Here is a 17,176-nt window from a genome sequence, read left to right as displayed (position 1 = left end):
CTGGGGGCAGATGGCATGATGTGAGGATCCCCTGGGACACATTGAGAGAGATGGTTTCCCCTTTTTTGGAGTACATTTGAGAGGGGTGGCATTGCCTCTCTGGGACAAAAGAGCTGACAGGTGCCATTACCCTCCCCTGCACCTCAGCATTGGAGCAACTAAGGTCAGCTAACCCGGACACTGGCTCTTTGCTGCAATTTACTCCAAACTCCACACACCTGTGCTTTTGTGCCACTGCCCTTCTTGGACAAACCTGCATCAGTCCCAGTGTGGCAAGACCCTCTCCAGAGGACCAGCACAATTCCCTACCATGCCAAGTCTGTAAAGTTTGGAATTTTAAAACTCAGCCAGCTTTCCTGGAATAGAACACAGGTGCATTATATTTCTAGGTGGACAGACAGCCTGGACACAGGGTAAAGGCAGGGATCTGAGTGATGCCTGGGACACACGAGGGGAGATTGTTCACTCTTCTGAGAGAGCTTCCAGGACAATGGCAGACATGAACTCCCTTCTCTGGGGACGAGGGAGGGGGCTGGTACCATTTCTTTCCCCTGTGCCTTAGGATAAACTAACTTCAGTAAGCAGCACAGTGCCAACATTGATGACCTGAACTGCTGAAACCAACTCTGCCACCCTGTGCTCTGCAGGTGCTTCTTTATTAGGGCAAGTGTACCTGAGAACCAGAGCAGTGGGCTCCTCCCCCAAAACACTAACACAGTCACCCTCCCCACTGCATTGCACCAAGTCTACTGATCATAGAGTGCTGCAAAGCTTTAGATCTAGGGGAATAGTATTGGGCCTCTATTAACAAGCAGACCAGAGCACACCTAGTTAAAACTCACCACGGAACAAGGTCAAAACACCCCACTGTAGGCAAGGAGAAACTCTGCAGAGGACTGACCTGAAAAAAAGAACAGCTAAAACAAAGCAGCAGAATGCACACAACATACACCAGAAACACTTCCTGAAGTGCCAGGCTCTAGACAGTATATGACCCCTTCTTGATAAAACCATTACTTTCAGGAGCAGGAAATATAACAATATAACAGAGACCTAGACAAAAGGCCAAAATGGAGGAATTCATCCCAAAAGAAGGAACAAAAAAAGGTCGCAGACAGGGATCTAATAAATCAATTATAAATAATATGCCTCACTAGGATTTAAAGCAACAATCATAAGGATACCAGCTAGGCTTGAGAAAACCAAAGGGAGTCCTTTACCTCAGAGATTTTTGAAAAAACCTAAAAACTCGTCAGGCAAAAATGAAAAATGCAATAACCAAGATTCAAACTGAATGGTTATAATGACCACAGGATGGAAGACACAGAGGAACAAATAAGTGATATGAAAGATTAAATTATGGAAAAGAGTGAAGCTTAAAAGAAGAGGGAAAGAAAAATATTAGATCGTGAATGTAGACGTAGGGTACTCATTTACTCCATAAAGTGTAATAACATTTGTATCATAGGAGTTCCAGGAGGAAGAAGAGAGGGAAAAGGGGACAGAAGTTTTATTTGAGGAAATTCTAGCTGAAAACTTGCCTAATCTGGGGAAATAAATAGATATCTAAATCCAGGAGGCACAGAAAACTCCCATCAAAATAAGCAAAATCAGTCCCAGACCAAGACATATTGTGATGTGCAATATGCATATCTTAAATTTGCAAAATATAGAGATAAGAAAAAGTCCTAAACACAGCAAGACAAAAGAAGTCCCTAGCTTGCAAGGGAAGAAAAATAAGGTTGCCAGCAAATGTCTCACAGAAACTTGGCAGGCCAGAAGAGAGTGGCATGATTCAAAATACTGAATGGGAAAACTATGTAGCCAAGAATACTCTATCCAGCAAGGTTATTATTCAGGATAGAAGGAAAGATAAAGACTTTCCCAGGTAAAGTTCATGAACACTAAACCAGCCCTGCAAAAAATATTAAATGGAACTCTTAGAATAGAAAAGAAAGACCAAAAGCAACACAGACTAGAAAGGAACAGAAACAATCTCCAGAAACAATGACTTTATGGGTAATACAATGGTACTAAATTCATATCTATCAATAATCACTCCAAATGAAAATAGACTAAATGCTCCAATAAAAAGACATAGGTTGTCAGAATGGATTAAAAAAAAAAAAACAAGACCCATCTATATGCTGCCTACAAGAAACTCTTTTCAGACCTAAAGACAGTTGCAGATTGAAAGTGAGGGGATGAAGAATGATTTATCATGAAAATGAACATCAAAAGAAAACCATAGTAGCCATACTTATACAAACTAGACTTTAAACCAAAGAATGTAACAAGAGATGAAGAAAGGCACTATATCATAATAAATGGATCAATCCACAAGAAGATCTAACAATTATAAATATTTATGCCCCAACTAGGAAGACTCAAATATGTAAAACAATGGATAACAAACATAAAGGAGCTTATTGATAACAACACAGTAATGGTAAGGAACTTTAACACCCTATTTATATCAATGAACATATCATATAAACAGAAAATCAACAAGGAAAGATTGGCTTTGAATGATACACTGGACTAGATGGACTTAACAGATATGTTCAGAACATTTCATCATAATGCAGCAGAGTACACATTCTTTTTTTTTCTTTTGAGAGAGAGAGAGAGAGAGAGAGAGAGAGAGAGAGAGATCATGAGAGGAGGAGGGGCAGAGACAGAGAGGGAGACACAAAATCTGAAACAGGCTCCATCCAAGCTCTGAGCTGTTAGCACAGAGCCCAACACGGGGTTCAAACTTGGGAATGGTGAGATCATGACCTGAGCCGAAGTCGGATGCTTAATCTACTGAGCCTCCCAGGCGCCTGGGTACACATTCTTTTTGAGTGCACATAGGACATTCTTAAGAATAGATCACAAACTAGGTCACAAATCAGGTCTCAACAAGTACAAAAAGATTGAGATCATACCATGCATATTTTCTGAACACAATGCTATGAAACTTCAAATAAACCACAAGAAAAATTGGAAAGACCACAAATACAGGGAGGTTAAAGAATATTCTACTAAAGAACGAATCAGTCAACCATGAAATTAAAGAAGAAATTAAAAAATACGTGGAAACAAATGATAATGAAAACAGGATGGTAAAAAACCTTTGAGATGCAGAAAAGCGTCATAAGAGGAAAGTTTATACAATACAGGCCTACTCTAAGAAGCAAGAAAAGTCTCAAATATGCATCCTAACTTTACACCAAAAGGAGATATAAAAGGAACAACAAATGATACTAAAGTCAGCAGAAGATAGGAAATAATAAAGCTTAGAAGCGAAATAAATGATACAGAAACAAACAAAAAACAAAAACCAGTAAAACAGATCCATGAAACCAGGAGATGGTTCTTTGAAAGAATTAATAAAATTGGTAAACCCTTAGCCAGGTTTATCAAAAAGAAAAGAGAAAGTACCTAAATCAATAAAATCATGAATTAGAGAGGAGAGATCACAACCAATCCACAGAAATGCAATTATAAGAGAATATTATGAAAAATTATACGCCAACAAATTGGGCATTCTGGAAGAAATGGATAAATTCCTAGAAACATATAAACTAAGAGAAGAGTTAAGATGGTGGAGCAGCATGGGCATCCTGAGCCCATCTCATCCCTGAAACGTAGCTAGATCAGGATCAAGCCGTTTTGAACACCTAGGAAATTGATGAGGATTAACTCAACAATCTGCATAACTTGAGCCACAGAACTTGGCAGGTATGTGGTGTGGAGAGGTGAACTGGAGGAGAGAAAAGCTGCAGAGCTGCAAAAGGTAGGGAGCTGTTTTCGGGGATAGAGGACAGAGAGAGAAAGAGAAAAAGAGAGAATGCAGCTCATCAGGATCCCTCAAAAACTCATTCCCCCTGAAAGTAGCTGGAGAGAAAGAGAGAAAGAATGAAAACATCCACAAGGGAGTGAACAAGAAATCTGTTCCCCAAAACCATTGATGGGGACAGGGATGTCCACTCTTATCACTGTTATATGAGATAGTGCTAGAAGTTAGCCTCAGCAATCATACAACAAAAAGAAATAAAAGGCATTCAGATCAGCAAGGAAGAAGTCAAACTTTCACTATTCACAGACAATATAATACTCCATGTAGAAAATCTGAAGCCTCTGCCAAAAAAAAAATTCTAGAACTGGTACATGAATTCAGTAAAGTCTCAGGATACAAAATCAATACACAGAAATCTGTTGCATTTCTATACACCAAAAATGAAGAAATAACAGAAATCAAAATCAGAGAATCTATTCCATTTACAGTTGCACCAAAACCCATAAGATATCTAACCAAAGTAAATTATCTGTATCTGAAAGCTACAGAAAGTTTATGAAAGCAATTGAAAAGGATACAAAGAAATAGAAAAACATTCCATTCTCATGGATTGGAAGAACAAATATTGTTAAGATGTCAATACTATCCAAAGCAATCTATATATTTAATGCAATCTCTATCAAAATACCACAAACATTTCTCACAGAGTTAGAACAAACAATCCCAAAATTCGTATCAAACCACACAAGACCTCGAATAGCCAAAGCAATCCTGAAAAAGAAAAGCAAAGTTGGAAGCGTCACAATTGTGGTCTTCAAGCTATATTACAAAGCTGTAATCATCAGGACAGTATGGTACTGGCAGAAAAACAGACACAGAGATCAATGGAACAGAATCAAAAATCCAGAAATGGGCCCACTACTACATGGTCAAATAATCTTGTACAAAGTAGAAAAGAATATCCAATGGAGAAAAGATGGTCTCTTCAACAAATGGTGTTGGGAAAACTGGACAGCAACATGCACAAGAATGAAACTGGACCACTTTCCTACACCATACACAAAAATACTTTCAACATGGATGAAAGACCTAAATGTGAGACAAGAAACCATCAAAATCATAGAACAGAACATAGGCAGCAACCTCTTTGATCTCAACTGCAGCAACTTCTTACTAGATATGTCTCCAGATACAAGGAAAATAAAAGCAAGAATAAACTATTGGAACTTCATCAAGATAAAAAGCCTCTGCACAGTAGGGGAAACAATCAATAAAAATAAAGACAACATTCAGAATAGGAGCAGATATTTGCAAATGATATATCTGATAAAGTCTTAGTATCCGAAATGTATAAAGAACTTATCAAACTCAACACCCAAAAAACAAATAATCCAGTGAAGAAATGGACAGAAGACATGAATAGACATTTTTCCAAAGAAGACATCCAGATGGCTAACAGGCACATGAAAAGATGCTCAACATCACTTATCATCAGGGAAAGAGAAATCAAAACTAAACAAATCCAAACTAATCTGTAGTGACAGAAAGCAAATCAGTGGTTATGTGGGTCCAGGGTGAAAGGAGGCCTGAACTACAAGTGGGTATAAAAAAAATCTTTGAGGTAATAGAAATGTTTTGTATCTTGATTGTGGTGGTGGTTTCATGAGTATATACTGTGTCAAAACTCATCAAATTGCACACTTTAAATGAACACACTTTGTTGTCTATAAATCGTACTTAATAAAGTTGATTTTTGAGAAACTATGCCTGCATATTTTGATTGATTTTGAAAAATATAAATGTTTGGGAGGAGATAAACAGCATTCCTAAATTGTGTAATGTATTGTTAACTTATGATACTTTTATATATATCCTATATAAATATATACATATATAGCTCATGAGTGTGAATATACATATATATTCATATACATATATACATACATGTTAGCAATATGTGTTTTTGGCAAAAGTCTGGATTGTGACATATTAAAACATAAATTTGGCCACTTTAAATTTATATTGTATAATTAATACATTATAATAAGGATGATTTAGTGTTATTAGGATTGAATAAAAGTTCTTCATATATATTTATACAATTAATTTAACCACTTTCCTATTCTTAGACATGTAGATTCTTGTAATTTATAAGAAATAATATAAAAATGTATACACAGATACTATTTTTAATGCAATTCTTTAACTTCATTTGGGTTTTTAAATTTTTATTTCTGTATTCATGCATTTATTTTTTTATTTATGTAATTTTAAAGAGAGAGAGAGCAGGGGAGAGGGGCAAAGGGAGAGAGATAGAATCTTAAGCAGGCTTCATGTTCAGAGTGGAGCCCAACTTGGGGCTCGCTCCATGACCCTGGGATCATGACCTGAGCCAAAATTGAGTCAGACAACCCACTGAGCCACCCAGGCACCGCATTTGGTGTTTTTTAAAGTAGAGGTTAAATTCACAGAATATGCAGTTAACCCCTTAGTCATTTAAAATCATAGCTTTTAGTACATTCACAACGCAGTGCAAACATTACCGCTATATAATTCCAGAACATTTCCAGTACCTCAAAAAGAAATGCCCCTAACCATTAGTCATTCATGATCACCCCATCCCTCAGCCTCTGACAACTAAATTACCATGTATTTCTATAGACGTACTTATTCTAGACATTTCATGTAAATGGAATCATGCAATATATTTTTGTTTCTGTTTTTTTCCTCTCAGCATGTTTTCAAAATACATGTGTATTGTAGCTTGTACCAGTACCAGGAAATAACTAGTATTAGTGAAGATTTGGATAAAATGAGATCCTCAAACTTTGCTGGTAGGAATGTACTACTGTGAGAAACAGTCTGGTAGTTTTTCAAAAAGTAAAATATGGAAGTATGATATGGTCCAGCAATTCCTCTGCCAGGTATAGAGAATTGAAAACAGATGTTCTGAAAAAAAAATGTGTACATAAATTTTCATAGCAACACTATAGCACAATAGCCAGATTGTATTAACAACCTAAATGCACATCAACTGATAAATGGATAAATAAAATGTGGTATACATACAAAAAATATTATTCAACCTTGAAAAGGAAGGAAGTACTGATACATGCTAAAGCATGGATAAATTTTGACAACGTTATTCGAAGAAGTCAGAGATAAGTGGCCATGAATTGTATCATCCTATTTCTATGAAATACTCAGAATGGGCAAATTTATAGAACAAAAGGCAAATTAGTAGTTGTTAGGGCTGGGGAAAAGGTGTGAGAGAGGGAATAGGAGCAACTGATTAATGAGTACAGGGTTTCCTTTTGCAGTAATGGAAATGTTCTCGAACTACATAGTGGTGATAATTGTACAACATTGTTAATGTACTGCAGCCACTCAATTGTACACTTTAAAATTATCAAAACGGTCAATTTTATGTTGGAAGAACTTTGCCACTATTAAAAAGTAATACAGGGTCACCTGGGTGGTTCAGCCAGTTGAGCCCCCAACTCCTGATTTTGGCTCAGGTCATGATTCCAGGGTTGTGGGATTGAGCCATGCATTGAGCTCCATGCCGAGTGTGGAGAGTCTGCTTGGGATTCTCTCTCTCTCTCTCTCTCTCTCTCTCTCTTTCTCTCTCTCTCTGCCCCTCTCCCCCACTCACACTCTCTTCTCTCTAAAAAAAAAAGTAACATTGGGGTACCTGGGTGGCTCAGTGGGTTGGGCGTCTGACATCGGCTCAGGTCACGATCTCGCGGTTCATGAGTTTAAGCCCCACATCTGGCTCTGTGCTGACATTTCAGAGCCTGGAGCCTGCTTGGAGTTCTGTGTCTCCCTCTCTCCCTGCCCCTCCCCCATTCATGATCTCTCTCTCTCTCTCTCTCTCTCTCTCTGTCAGAAAGAAATAAATATTAAAAATTTTTTTTAAAAAAGTAACACAAAATTCACTTACTGAGATTCAGCTGTTTTTTCTAATTTCTAATTTCAGCTCTTCCTCTAATTTCTGAAAACCTCTGATTGGTAACGAGTTCTGAGAATGTTGATTCTTACAATTTTTCATTGCTTTTGCTAAGGACAGACGCTTTTGGAGTTTCAACTTCGCCATTTTGGTTCTCTTATCACTGTTTATTAGTTTTTGTGAGTAATTAAGTATTTATTTTTCTGGGACAAATGCCATTGATAAGTTTTATGGTGTCGTGTATTTAGCTTTTTAAGAAACTGCCAAATGATTTTCCAGAGTGATTGTACCATTTGTAATTCCCACCAGCAATGTATAGCAGTGCATAAGTTATCCAGTTTCTGTGTATCCTTACTAGCTTTTGATTATTGTGATTTTTTTTTTTTTATTTTAGCCATGGTCACAATTGTGTAGTGATATCCCATTATGATTTTAATTTTCATGTAACTAATGATTGACAATACTAAATATTCTTCTTTGTACCTATTTTTCTTTTTTAATTTTATGTTTCTTTTTTAATTTTAATTTTAATTTTCTTTTTTAAGTTTAATGTTTATTCATTTATTTTGAGAAAGAGAGAGCATTAGTGAGCAGGGCAGAGACAGAGAGAGAGGAAGAGAGAAAATCCCAATCAGGCTCCACACTGCCAGTACAGAGCTTGATGTGGGGCATGAACCCAAAAACCGGGAGATCATTCATTACCTGAGCCGAAATCAAAAGTCACCTGACTGAAGGGTCAACTGACCAAGCCACCCGGGTGCCCCTATGTATCTATTTTTCAACTGTTTATCCTTTTCAGTGAAACATGTTTTTTGGCTATTTTATTCTAAATGATTGGGATTTTTTAAAGTGTTGAATACACACACATACACACACACACACAAAGACTAGTCCTGTTTTCAGATATGTGTTTTATAAATATTTTTCCCAGACATAGCTTGTCTTACATACTTTTGCAGAGTAAATTTTTTATTTTTATAAAGACAAATTTATCAGTTTCTTTTTAAAGATTATTATTTTGGTGTCAAGTCTATATTGCTTAGCTATAGACCCTGAAGATTTTGTCCATAGTTTAAACACTGTTTTAGAGCTTTGCATTTTGGGGCACCTTGGTGGCTCAGTTGGTTGAGCATCTGGCTCTTAATCTCAACTCAGGTCATGAAACCAAGGTTCACGAGTTAGAGACCCACATCAGGCTCTGCACTGATGACACAGAGCCTGCTTTGGATTCTGTTTCTCCTTCTCTCTGCCCTACCCCCACTTGTGTTCGCTTTCTCAAAAAATAAATAAATAAACTTTAAGAAAAAGAACTTTACATTTTACATGAGCCACTTTCAGTTCATTTTTGCATATAGGTACTATTATAAGAGTTGGTTCAAGGTTTGGTATTTTTGTTTTGTTTGTGTGTTTTCTATTTCTGACTTCTCTGTTCTGTTGCATGGATCTATGTGTCTATCCTCTGCCAATACCACACTTTTTTAAATTTAAATTTTAGTTAGTTAGTTAACATACAGTGAATGTTGATATAATGGCTATATAATAAATTTTGAAATTGAGAAGAGTTTTTACTTTAATTATTTTTCAATTATTTTAGTTATTATTTTCATTTGACTTTCTCTCTATATTATATATGTACTAAATTATATATATAATTATATACTTTAAAAATATATATTAATTATATTTAAATTTAGAATATTTAATATATTTTTTAAATGTTTATTTTTGAGAGAGAGAGAGAGACAGAGCACTAGTGGTGGAGTGGCAGAGAGGGAGTCACAGAATCTCAAGCAGGCTCCAGCTCTAAGCTGTCAGTGCAGAGCCTGATGCAGGGCCTGAACTCATGAAGTGTGAGATCATGACCTGAGCCAAAGTCAAATGCTTAACTGACTGAGCCACCCAGGCACCCCTAAAATATTTAATATTTAAATATAAAATATGTAATATTTAAATACAAATATATATTTTTTTAATTTTTAATGTTTATTTATTTTTGAGAGAGACATACCACAAGCAGGAGAGAAGCAGAGAGAGAAGGAGACACAGAATCTGAAGCAGGCTCCAGGCTCTGAGCTTTCAGAACAGAGTCCAATGTGGGGCTCAAACCCATGAACCATGAGATCATGACCTAAGCTGTAGTCAGATGCTTAACTGACTGAGCCACCAGGTGCCCATCAAATATAATATATTTTAATATATGTATTAAATAATATATAATATATAATTACATGTTATATATTATATATATAATTTAAAATAATCTTATTCAATATAAACAAAAAATCTTGATGAGCTTTTTGTAAGAATTGCATTAAACCTGTATCAGTTTGGAAAGAATTGATATCTTTACATCAATAAACAATAAACAAGGTATGCCTCTCCATTTATCTACTTTATCTTTTATCTCATCGAGTCCTCTAAAATTTTGTTAGATTTACATCTAACTATTTTCTTTTGTTCAGCATTTGTAAATATCATTGAATTTTTTATTTAATTTTTATTGCTAGGTTATGAAGCTACAATTGATTTTTTGTGTGTGTTTATTTATTTGAAAGATAGAGAGATAGAGTGCAAGGAGGGGAAGGGCAGAGACAGGGAGAAGGCCCTGCATTGTCAGTTCAGAGCCAGATGTGGGGCTCAAACCCACAATCTGTGACATCATGACCTGACCCAAAACCAAAAATCAGATTCTTAACCAACTGAGTCTAGGATATTTTTTTGTAGATTCCTTGGTAGTTTCTTTTCTTTCTTTCTTTTTTTTTTTTTATTAAAGGATAGTTGACACACATTGCTACGTTAGTTTCAGGTGTATAATACAGTGATTCAAGAAGTCTATATGTTATGATATGCTCACCACAAGTGTAAATATCATCTGCCACATTCCTCAGTAGTTTCTACATAGACAATCATAACATCTGCAAATAGGGACATTGTAATTTCCTGCTTTCTAATTTGTGGCCCTTTGTTTTCTTTTCTTGCCTTATTGCAGTGGCCAGCATTTCAATTAGTTTGTTGAATAATAGTGGTGAGACCAAATATCCTTGCTACGTTCCCAGTATTAGAAGAAAACTTTCCATTCTTTCATCATTAAGCATAATATTAGCTTTGGGAGATTCATAGATGATCTTTAGCATATTGAGGACATTTCACTCTTCTTACTGGAGGCGGGTTTTTTTTAGGAATAATGAATGAATATTGAGGACATCAGCACGATGGAAAAACAGAAAGCCCCAGACCTCATTCTCCTATAGGTAAACTGATTTAACAACAATATGTGGTCCAAAAAACCTCTAGAACTTCAGAAGCCGTTTAAGAAGTCACAACACCCCACAGAAGCCTAAAGCCAAGAACAGGTTCATTGAAATAAGTAAGAAATATTGTTTTATTTCTTTTTATTTTGTTATTTTTATTTTTTGTTTACAGTTTTTAGTTAAATTCTAGTTAGTTAACATATAGTTTAACATTGGTTTCAGGTGTAGAATTTAGTGACTCATCACTTACATATAGCACCCAGTGCTCATTCCAACAAGTGCCCTCCTCAATGTCCAGCATCCATTTAGCCCATCCCCCACTCTCCTCCCCTCCAGGAACCCTCAGATTGTTCTCTATAATTAACAGTCTCTTATAGTTTGCTTCCCTCTCTTTTTTTCCCCCCTTACCCTAAGTTCATCTGTTTTGTTCCTTAAATTCCACATGGGAGTGAAATTGTATGGTATTTGTCTTTCTCTGACTGATTTGTTCCACTTAGCATAACACACTGTAGCTCCATCCACATCATTGCAAATGGCAAGATTTCATTCTTTTCTGATGACTGAATAATATTCCATTGTATATATATGTACTACATCTTTATCCATTCATCAGGTGATGGACATTTGGGCTCTTTCCATAATTTGTCTATTGTTGATAGTGCTGCTATAAACATTGGGTGCATATGTCCCTTCAAATCAGTATTTTTGTCAGGTCTCTGAGTCAGGTGAGACAGAAACCAGTTTCTCTGATGATTCCCTGAGAAGTTGGAACATTGGATGCATACTTTGCTTTTCTCTTTCTCTCTTATTTCTGTTGTTTAATTTCAATTATGTCAGCCTGTTCCCCAACCTGGAATCACTCACTGCAACTGGGGGGTTGGGAAGCTCACTGGCAGCTTTTTGTCTGGGAGAAAAAGAGAAGAGAAAAGTATGCATCCAATGATCCAACTTCTCAGGGGACAACTGGAGAAACATTTCTGTCTCACCTGATTCAGAAACCTGACAGCACCAGCATACTTTGGATGTCTGGGAGCAACTAAAAACAATATAGAACTCAGTTTCTTGTTCAGTTGAAGAGAAATTGTAATACTGTAGACATAAACTAGTACTACTCACCACAATCATGATAAGTGTCTAGCTCGTGGCTTCCACCTTGGGAGGGAAAAATAGAATGGAATATATGCCCAATGGTCTGGTTTTCAGGGAGCTACCTAAGGGACTGTTTTTTTTTCTTTCCTGACTGGGAACACTGGCAGACTCAGGATACTTTGGATGTCTTTGGGGCCGCTGAAAATAAAAGAGAACTCTGTTATTCATTTTAGTGCCTGAGTATGTCCTACTAGTAGACTGATACCAGAGGAAGCAAGAAATTGCAAGTTCTTAAAAAGAAACCAGCCAACCTTTATAATTGAGAAATTACATACCCAAGCCCAAGAAAATGCATCCCCATAAAATGTTCAAAAGGCCATCAGAATTTCTAGTCATTCACTCGTATGAGGACTTTAAGAGACAAAACAGATGAACGTAAGGGAAGGGAAACAAAAATAATATAAAAACAGGGAGGGACAAAACAGAAGAGACTCATAAATATGGAGAACAAACTGAGGGTTACAGGAGGGGTTGTGGGGGGGGATGGGCTAAATGGGTAAGGGACACTAAGGAATCTACTCCTGAAATCATTGTTGCACTATATGCTAACTAATTTGGGTGTAAATTTTTAAAAACTAAAAATAAATTTTTAAAAAATTAATTAATTAATTAAAAAAAAGAATTTCTAGCCAGATGATCAGTGAAGACCTTTCACTATACAAAGAAAGTTCATGAAGACTAGGAAAAGTGGTTGCTTTTTCAAATGCGCAAATCACAACAACAACAACAACAACAAAAACAAAGCACAAGAACAAAATAAATCTTCAAAATCTGACCCTAAAGAAATGGAGATCTATGAATTACCTGACAAAGTATTCAAATTAATCATTGAAAATAAACTCAATGCACTACAAAAGAAGACAAACACAACCAAACAAAATCAGGAAAAATGTGAAAATACAATAATATCAACAAAAAGAAACTATAAAAAAGAACCACAAAATATTGTGGAGTTGAAGAATACAATAATACAATTTAAAAACTCTATTACAAAGCATAAACATCAGTTTTGATCAATCAGAGAAAAGAAAGTGATCCTGAAGACAGGTCATTTGCTGTTATTAAGCCAGAAAAAAAAAAAAAGAAAAAGCAATAGGAAAAAAAGTAAGGAAAACCTCAGATATTTATAGGGAATAAGCAAGATAATCAGGGAGTCCTAGCAGGAGAAGAGGGAGAAAAAGGGATAGTGAGTTTGTTTGAAGAAATAATGGCCAAAATTTCCCAAATCTGAGGAAGAAAAAAAAAAAAAAAAAAAACCTCTAACTTCAAGAAGCTTAAAGGACTCCAACTAAGATAAACCCAAAAGGGTCCAAAGACACATTACAAACAAATTTCCAGAAACCACGACAAAGAGAAAATCTTAAAAGTGGCAAGAGAATCCATCATGTTCAAGTGAGCTTCCATAAAATTATCAGTGATTTTCAGCAGAAATGTTATAGATCATAAAGGAGTCAGATGATATATCCAAAGTGCTGAAAGGAAAAAAAAACTGCTATCTGAGAATACTACCTGGCAAAGCTCTTTCAAAAATGAAATAGTAATAAAGACCTTCACAGATAAATGAAAGCTAAAGAAGTTCATCAATACTAGATCTATCTTGCTAAGAATTGCTACAGGAACCCGAAGTTAAAAGGACACTAGACAGCAACATGAAATTATATGAAAATATAAAGCTCTTTGGTAAAGCATAGATAAATACAGAATCCTGTAATACTGTAGTAGCAGCACATAAATTACTTTTAATTCCAGTTTAGAATTTAAAAGATAAAAGCACAAAAAATAACTATGAGACTGTGCTAATGGTACAAAATATAAAATAACGTAATCTGTGACATCAGTAACAGAAATTGGGGGTAGGAAAGATGTATAAGAGTAACATTTGAATAGATTATTATAACAATATGTAATTTTATGCAGTCCCCACAATAGCCTCAAAGAAAATATCTATATAAGGTGCACAACAGAAATAGGAAAGAAATCAAAACATGCCACAACAAAGAAATTAATGAGACACAAAGAAAGGAAATAAGAGAGGAAAAGAACTAATTAAGGGACAAACAGAAAATAATTAACAAAATAAAAATACTAAGTCCTTTCTACCATTAATACTTTAAATGTAAATGGATTAAATAAACATAATGACAAGACATGGAGTAATTGAATAGATTAAAAATGCAAGATCCAACTATATGCTGTATACAAAAGACTTTAGATATAAAGATATAAACAGGTTGAAGGGAAAAGGATGGGGAAAGATACTTTTGCAAATGGTAACCAAAAGAGAGCAATGAAGTCCATACTTGTATCTGACAAAATAAACTTTAAGTAAAACTGTCATAAGAGACAAAGAAGGATGTTAGATGATGATAACAGGGTCAAATAATCAGAAGGATCTAACATTTCTGCCATTTTGTAGGTCCTGAAAGTATTTTTAGAAGTCCATTTTTATTTATGTATAGCATTTTTACAGTGTATCTCTTTGCATAGATTCTTTAATGGTTATTCCACATTTTATATTTATATACATAGCATCTCAGCCTCCTGATGTCCTCATTTGACCAGTTCAAATGAAGTATAAAAACTTTACCTCCCTTTAAATTCTTTTGCCCCCCTGAAAAAAACTGTTAGAGAGGGAGGGAGCCAACCCATAAGAGACTCTTAAAAACTGAGAATAAACTGAGAGTTGATGGGGGGTATGAGGGAGGGGAAAGTAGGTGATGGGCATTGAGGAGGGCACCTGTTGGGATGAGTACTGGGTGTTGTATGGAAACCAATCTGACAATAAATTTCATATTAAATAAATAAATAATAAATTCATTTGCCCAATATCATTTGTAATTACCATAAACATTTCTTTAACATAAATTTAGAACCATATCAACAAGGTTATAATTTCCCTCCAATAGTCTAACATAATTTAGAAATTGAAGATGAGAATAAAAGATTACTGTATTTATCTTTTTTTCCCCCTTACTATGTGCTTTCTTCTTTCCAGATCTCAAGGTTTCTTCTTTTATGTAATTACTAGACATTGGCCATTTAGGAGTTTTCTATAGGAGACATAGTCAGATGACTAACTTATTTCTGAAATACAGTCCAGAGGTTGAAATCTCATCAGACTAATGACATCATAGTATATTTACTAGTTTCTCCATCAGGAGGACAATACCGAGAAAATAGAGAAATTTTGGTAATGATGAGAATAACATATCACATATTTTCCAGAGGAAAGTAACAAATGTCATTCAAACTAGAAATTCCAATCACTATTTGAAAACAAGACAAAATGGCACCTGTCAGCAGAATATCTCTATGATTTATTCATTTCTTTTGATAATTTACTCAGCTTCCCATTGCTTTTTGTTCACGGGAACTTGGGTTAATGATGAGACTACGTCTTCACTGGGGTGAGAAGGTGAAAAATTCAGAGTGTGCAGGGCCACATCAGTGACTTTGGGATTCTGAAAACATTTACTGTCCTTCTCAGGTCCTACCTTGGTCAAAAACAAAATAGTAATCTTAAAAAGGCATCTTTAGACCATGACTAAACAGCCAACAGAGTATTGTTTTCCTTCCCCTTAACCTCTTCTATGAAAAATATCCCCTCTATGTGCTGTAGGATTTGATTTTCTTTGAACCTGAAAAGATCCTTATGACACAGTCTCGTATCTGCTTGGTTTTCACTCCATAGACAATAGGGTTCATAGTGGGAGGCAGGAGCAGATAAATATTGGCCACAATGATGTGGCAAGATGGAGGAATTGTGTGGCTCCCAAAACGATTAAAAAAGAAGCAGAAGAAGGCTGGACTGTAGGAGAAAACAATGGCACAGATGTGGGCAGTGCAGGTGCTGAAGGCCTTCTGCCGAGCATCTGCTGAGGAGAGGCTCACCACTGCCCGGAGGATCATGGTGTAGGAGACTGTGATGCACAGGATGTCAAAGCCCCCAATCAGGAAGGCAGCCACCAGACCATAGATAACATTGGCCTTGATATTTCCACAGGATAACTTTGCTACCGATAGCTGGTCACAATAGGTATGGTGTATTATATTACCCTTGCAATAGGGTAGTCTCTTGGTGAGGAAAATCAAGGGAATGATGAGGAACACCGCTCTCAGGAAAGTAGCAAGCCCAACCTTTGCAATGACAGGATTGGTGAGGATAGTTGAATAGCGCAGAGGGTAACAGATGGCCACGTAGCGATCCAGGGCCATAAGCATGAGCACCCCAGACTCCATCCCTGTGAAGGTATGGATGAAGAACATCTGGACTAGGCATTCTTCAAATCTAATTTCCTTGAGATGACACCAGAAGATGCTGAGAGCTTTAGGGACTGTACTAGAGCACATGACAAGGTCAGTAAGGGAAAGCATTGCCAAAAAATAATACATGGATCTATGCAGGGATTCCTCATAGTAGATGAGGTAGAGGAGCCCACAATTCCCTACCATTGCCACAGCATACATGGAGCAGAATGGGAAGGAAATCCACATGTGCATGTCCTCCAGTCCTGGGATCCCATTAAGAATGAATGAGGCTGGTGTCACATCTGTTTGGTTCAGAATTATCATAATTAGGCTGGTATGATCATTAAGATGCTTGTAAGGTTGTAATTTGATTTTTGTTTTGTTTTGTTTTTTGACCCTCCAAGATTTGGAAAAAATAGAAAAAAAAAAATCTTAGTTGTGCTCTCTGTCTCTTCTCTCTGTTAAATATTGTATTTTAATAACAAGAAAACAAACATTTGTAATGTCAGGAACTGTTTATTTAAACATTGTCTAAACTCGTTTAAGCCATTGTTAATTCATTAATCTATCAGTTCATTGAAAGTACATACTTAACACCCACTATGCATCAGGTTTTATCACAGATATTGCATCTACATTACTTTAAAACAAAAGGATATAGATACAATCCCTCTAAACTTATAATCAAGTGTAATTGTGTTACACTCATGATCTATGTCATTATGATCTTTCTGATTGATATCTGATATAATATCTCATTTGAATGTTAATTACTATACCCCCTCCAGTTTAGGT

At 35.9% G+C, this 17,176-nt stretch overlaps 1 protein-coding gene across 1 annotated transcript; it reads right to left on the bottom strand.

The window, feature by feature from the left end:
• Positions 1-15,739: 15,739 nt before the first annotated feature.
• Positions 15,740-16,705, bottom strand: LOC102948631 (olfactory receptor 52N4-like). The gene has a single exon (XM_007083258.1). It carries the CDS (start codon positions 16,703-16,705, stop codon positions 15,740-15,742), a length of 966 nt encoding a protein of 321 aa, XP_007083320.1.
• Between the last annotated feature and the right edge of the window lie 471 nt (positions 16,706-17,176).

Source organism: Panthera tigris, chromosome D1 (genome assembly GCF_018350195.1).
Source record: "Panthera tigris isolate Pti1 chromosome D1, P.tigris_Pti1_mat1.1, whole genome shotgun sequence".
Taxonomy (NCBI): domain Eukaryota; kingdom Metazoa; phylum Chordata; class Mammalia; order Carnivora; family Felidae; genus Panthera; species Panthera tigris.
Note: the sequence above shows the minus strand (reverse complement) of the source record. Positions and strands in the feature narration are given on the sequence as shown.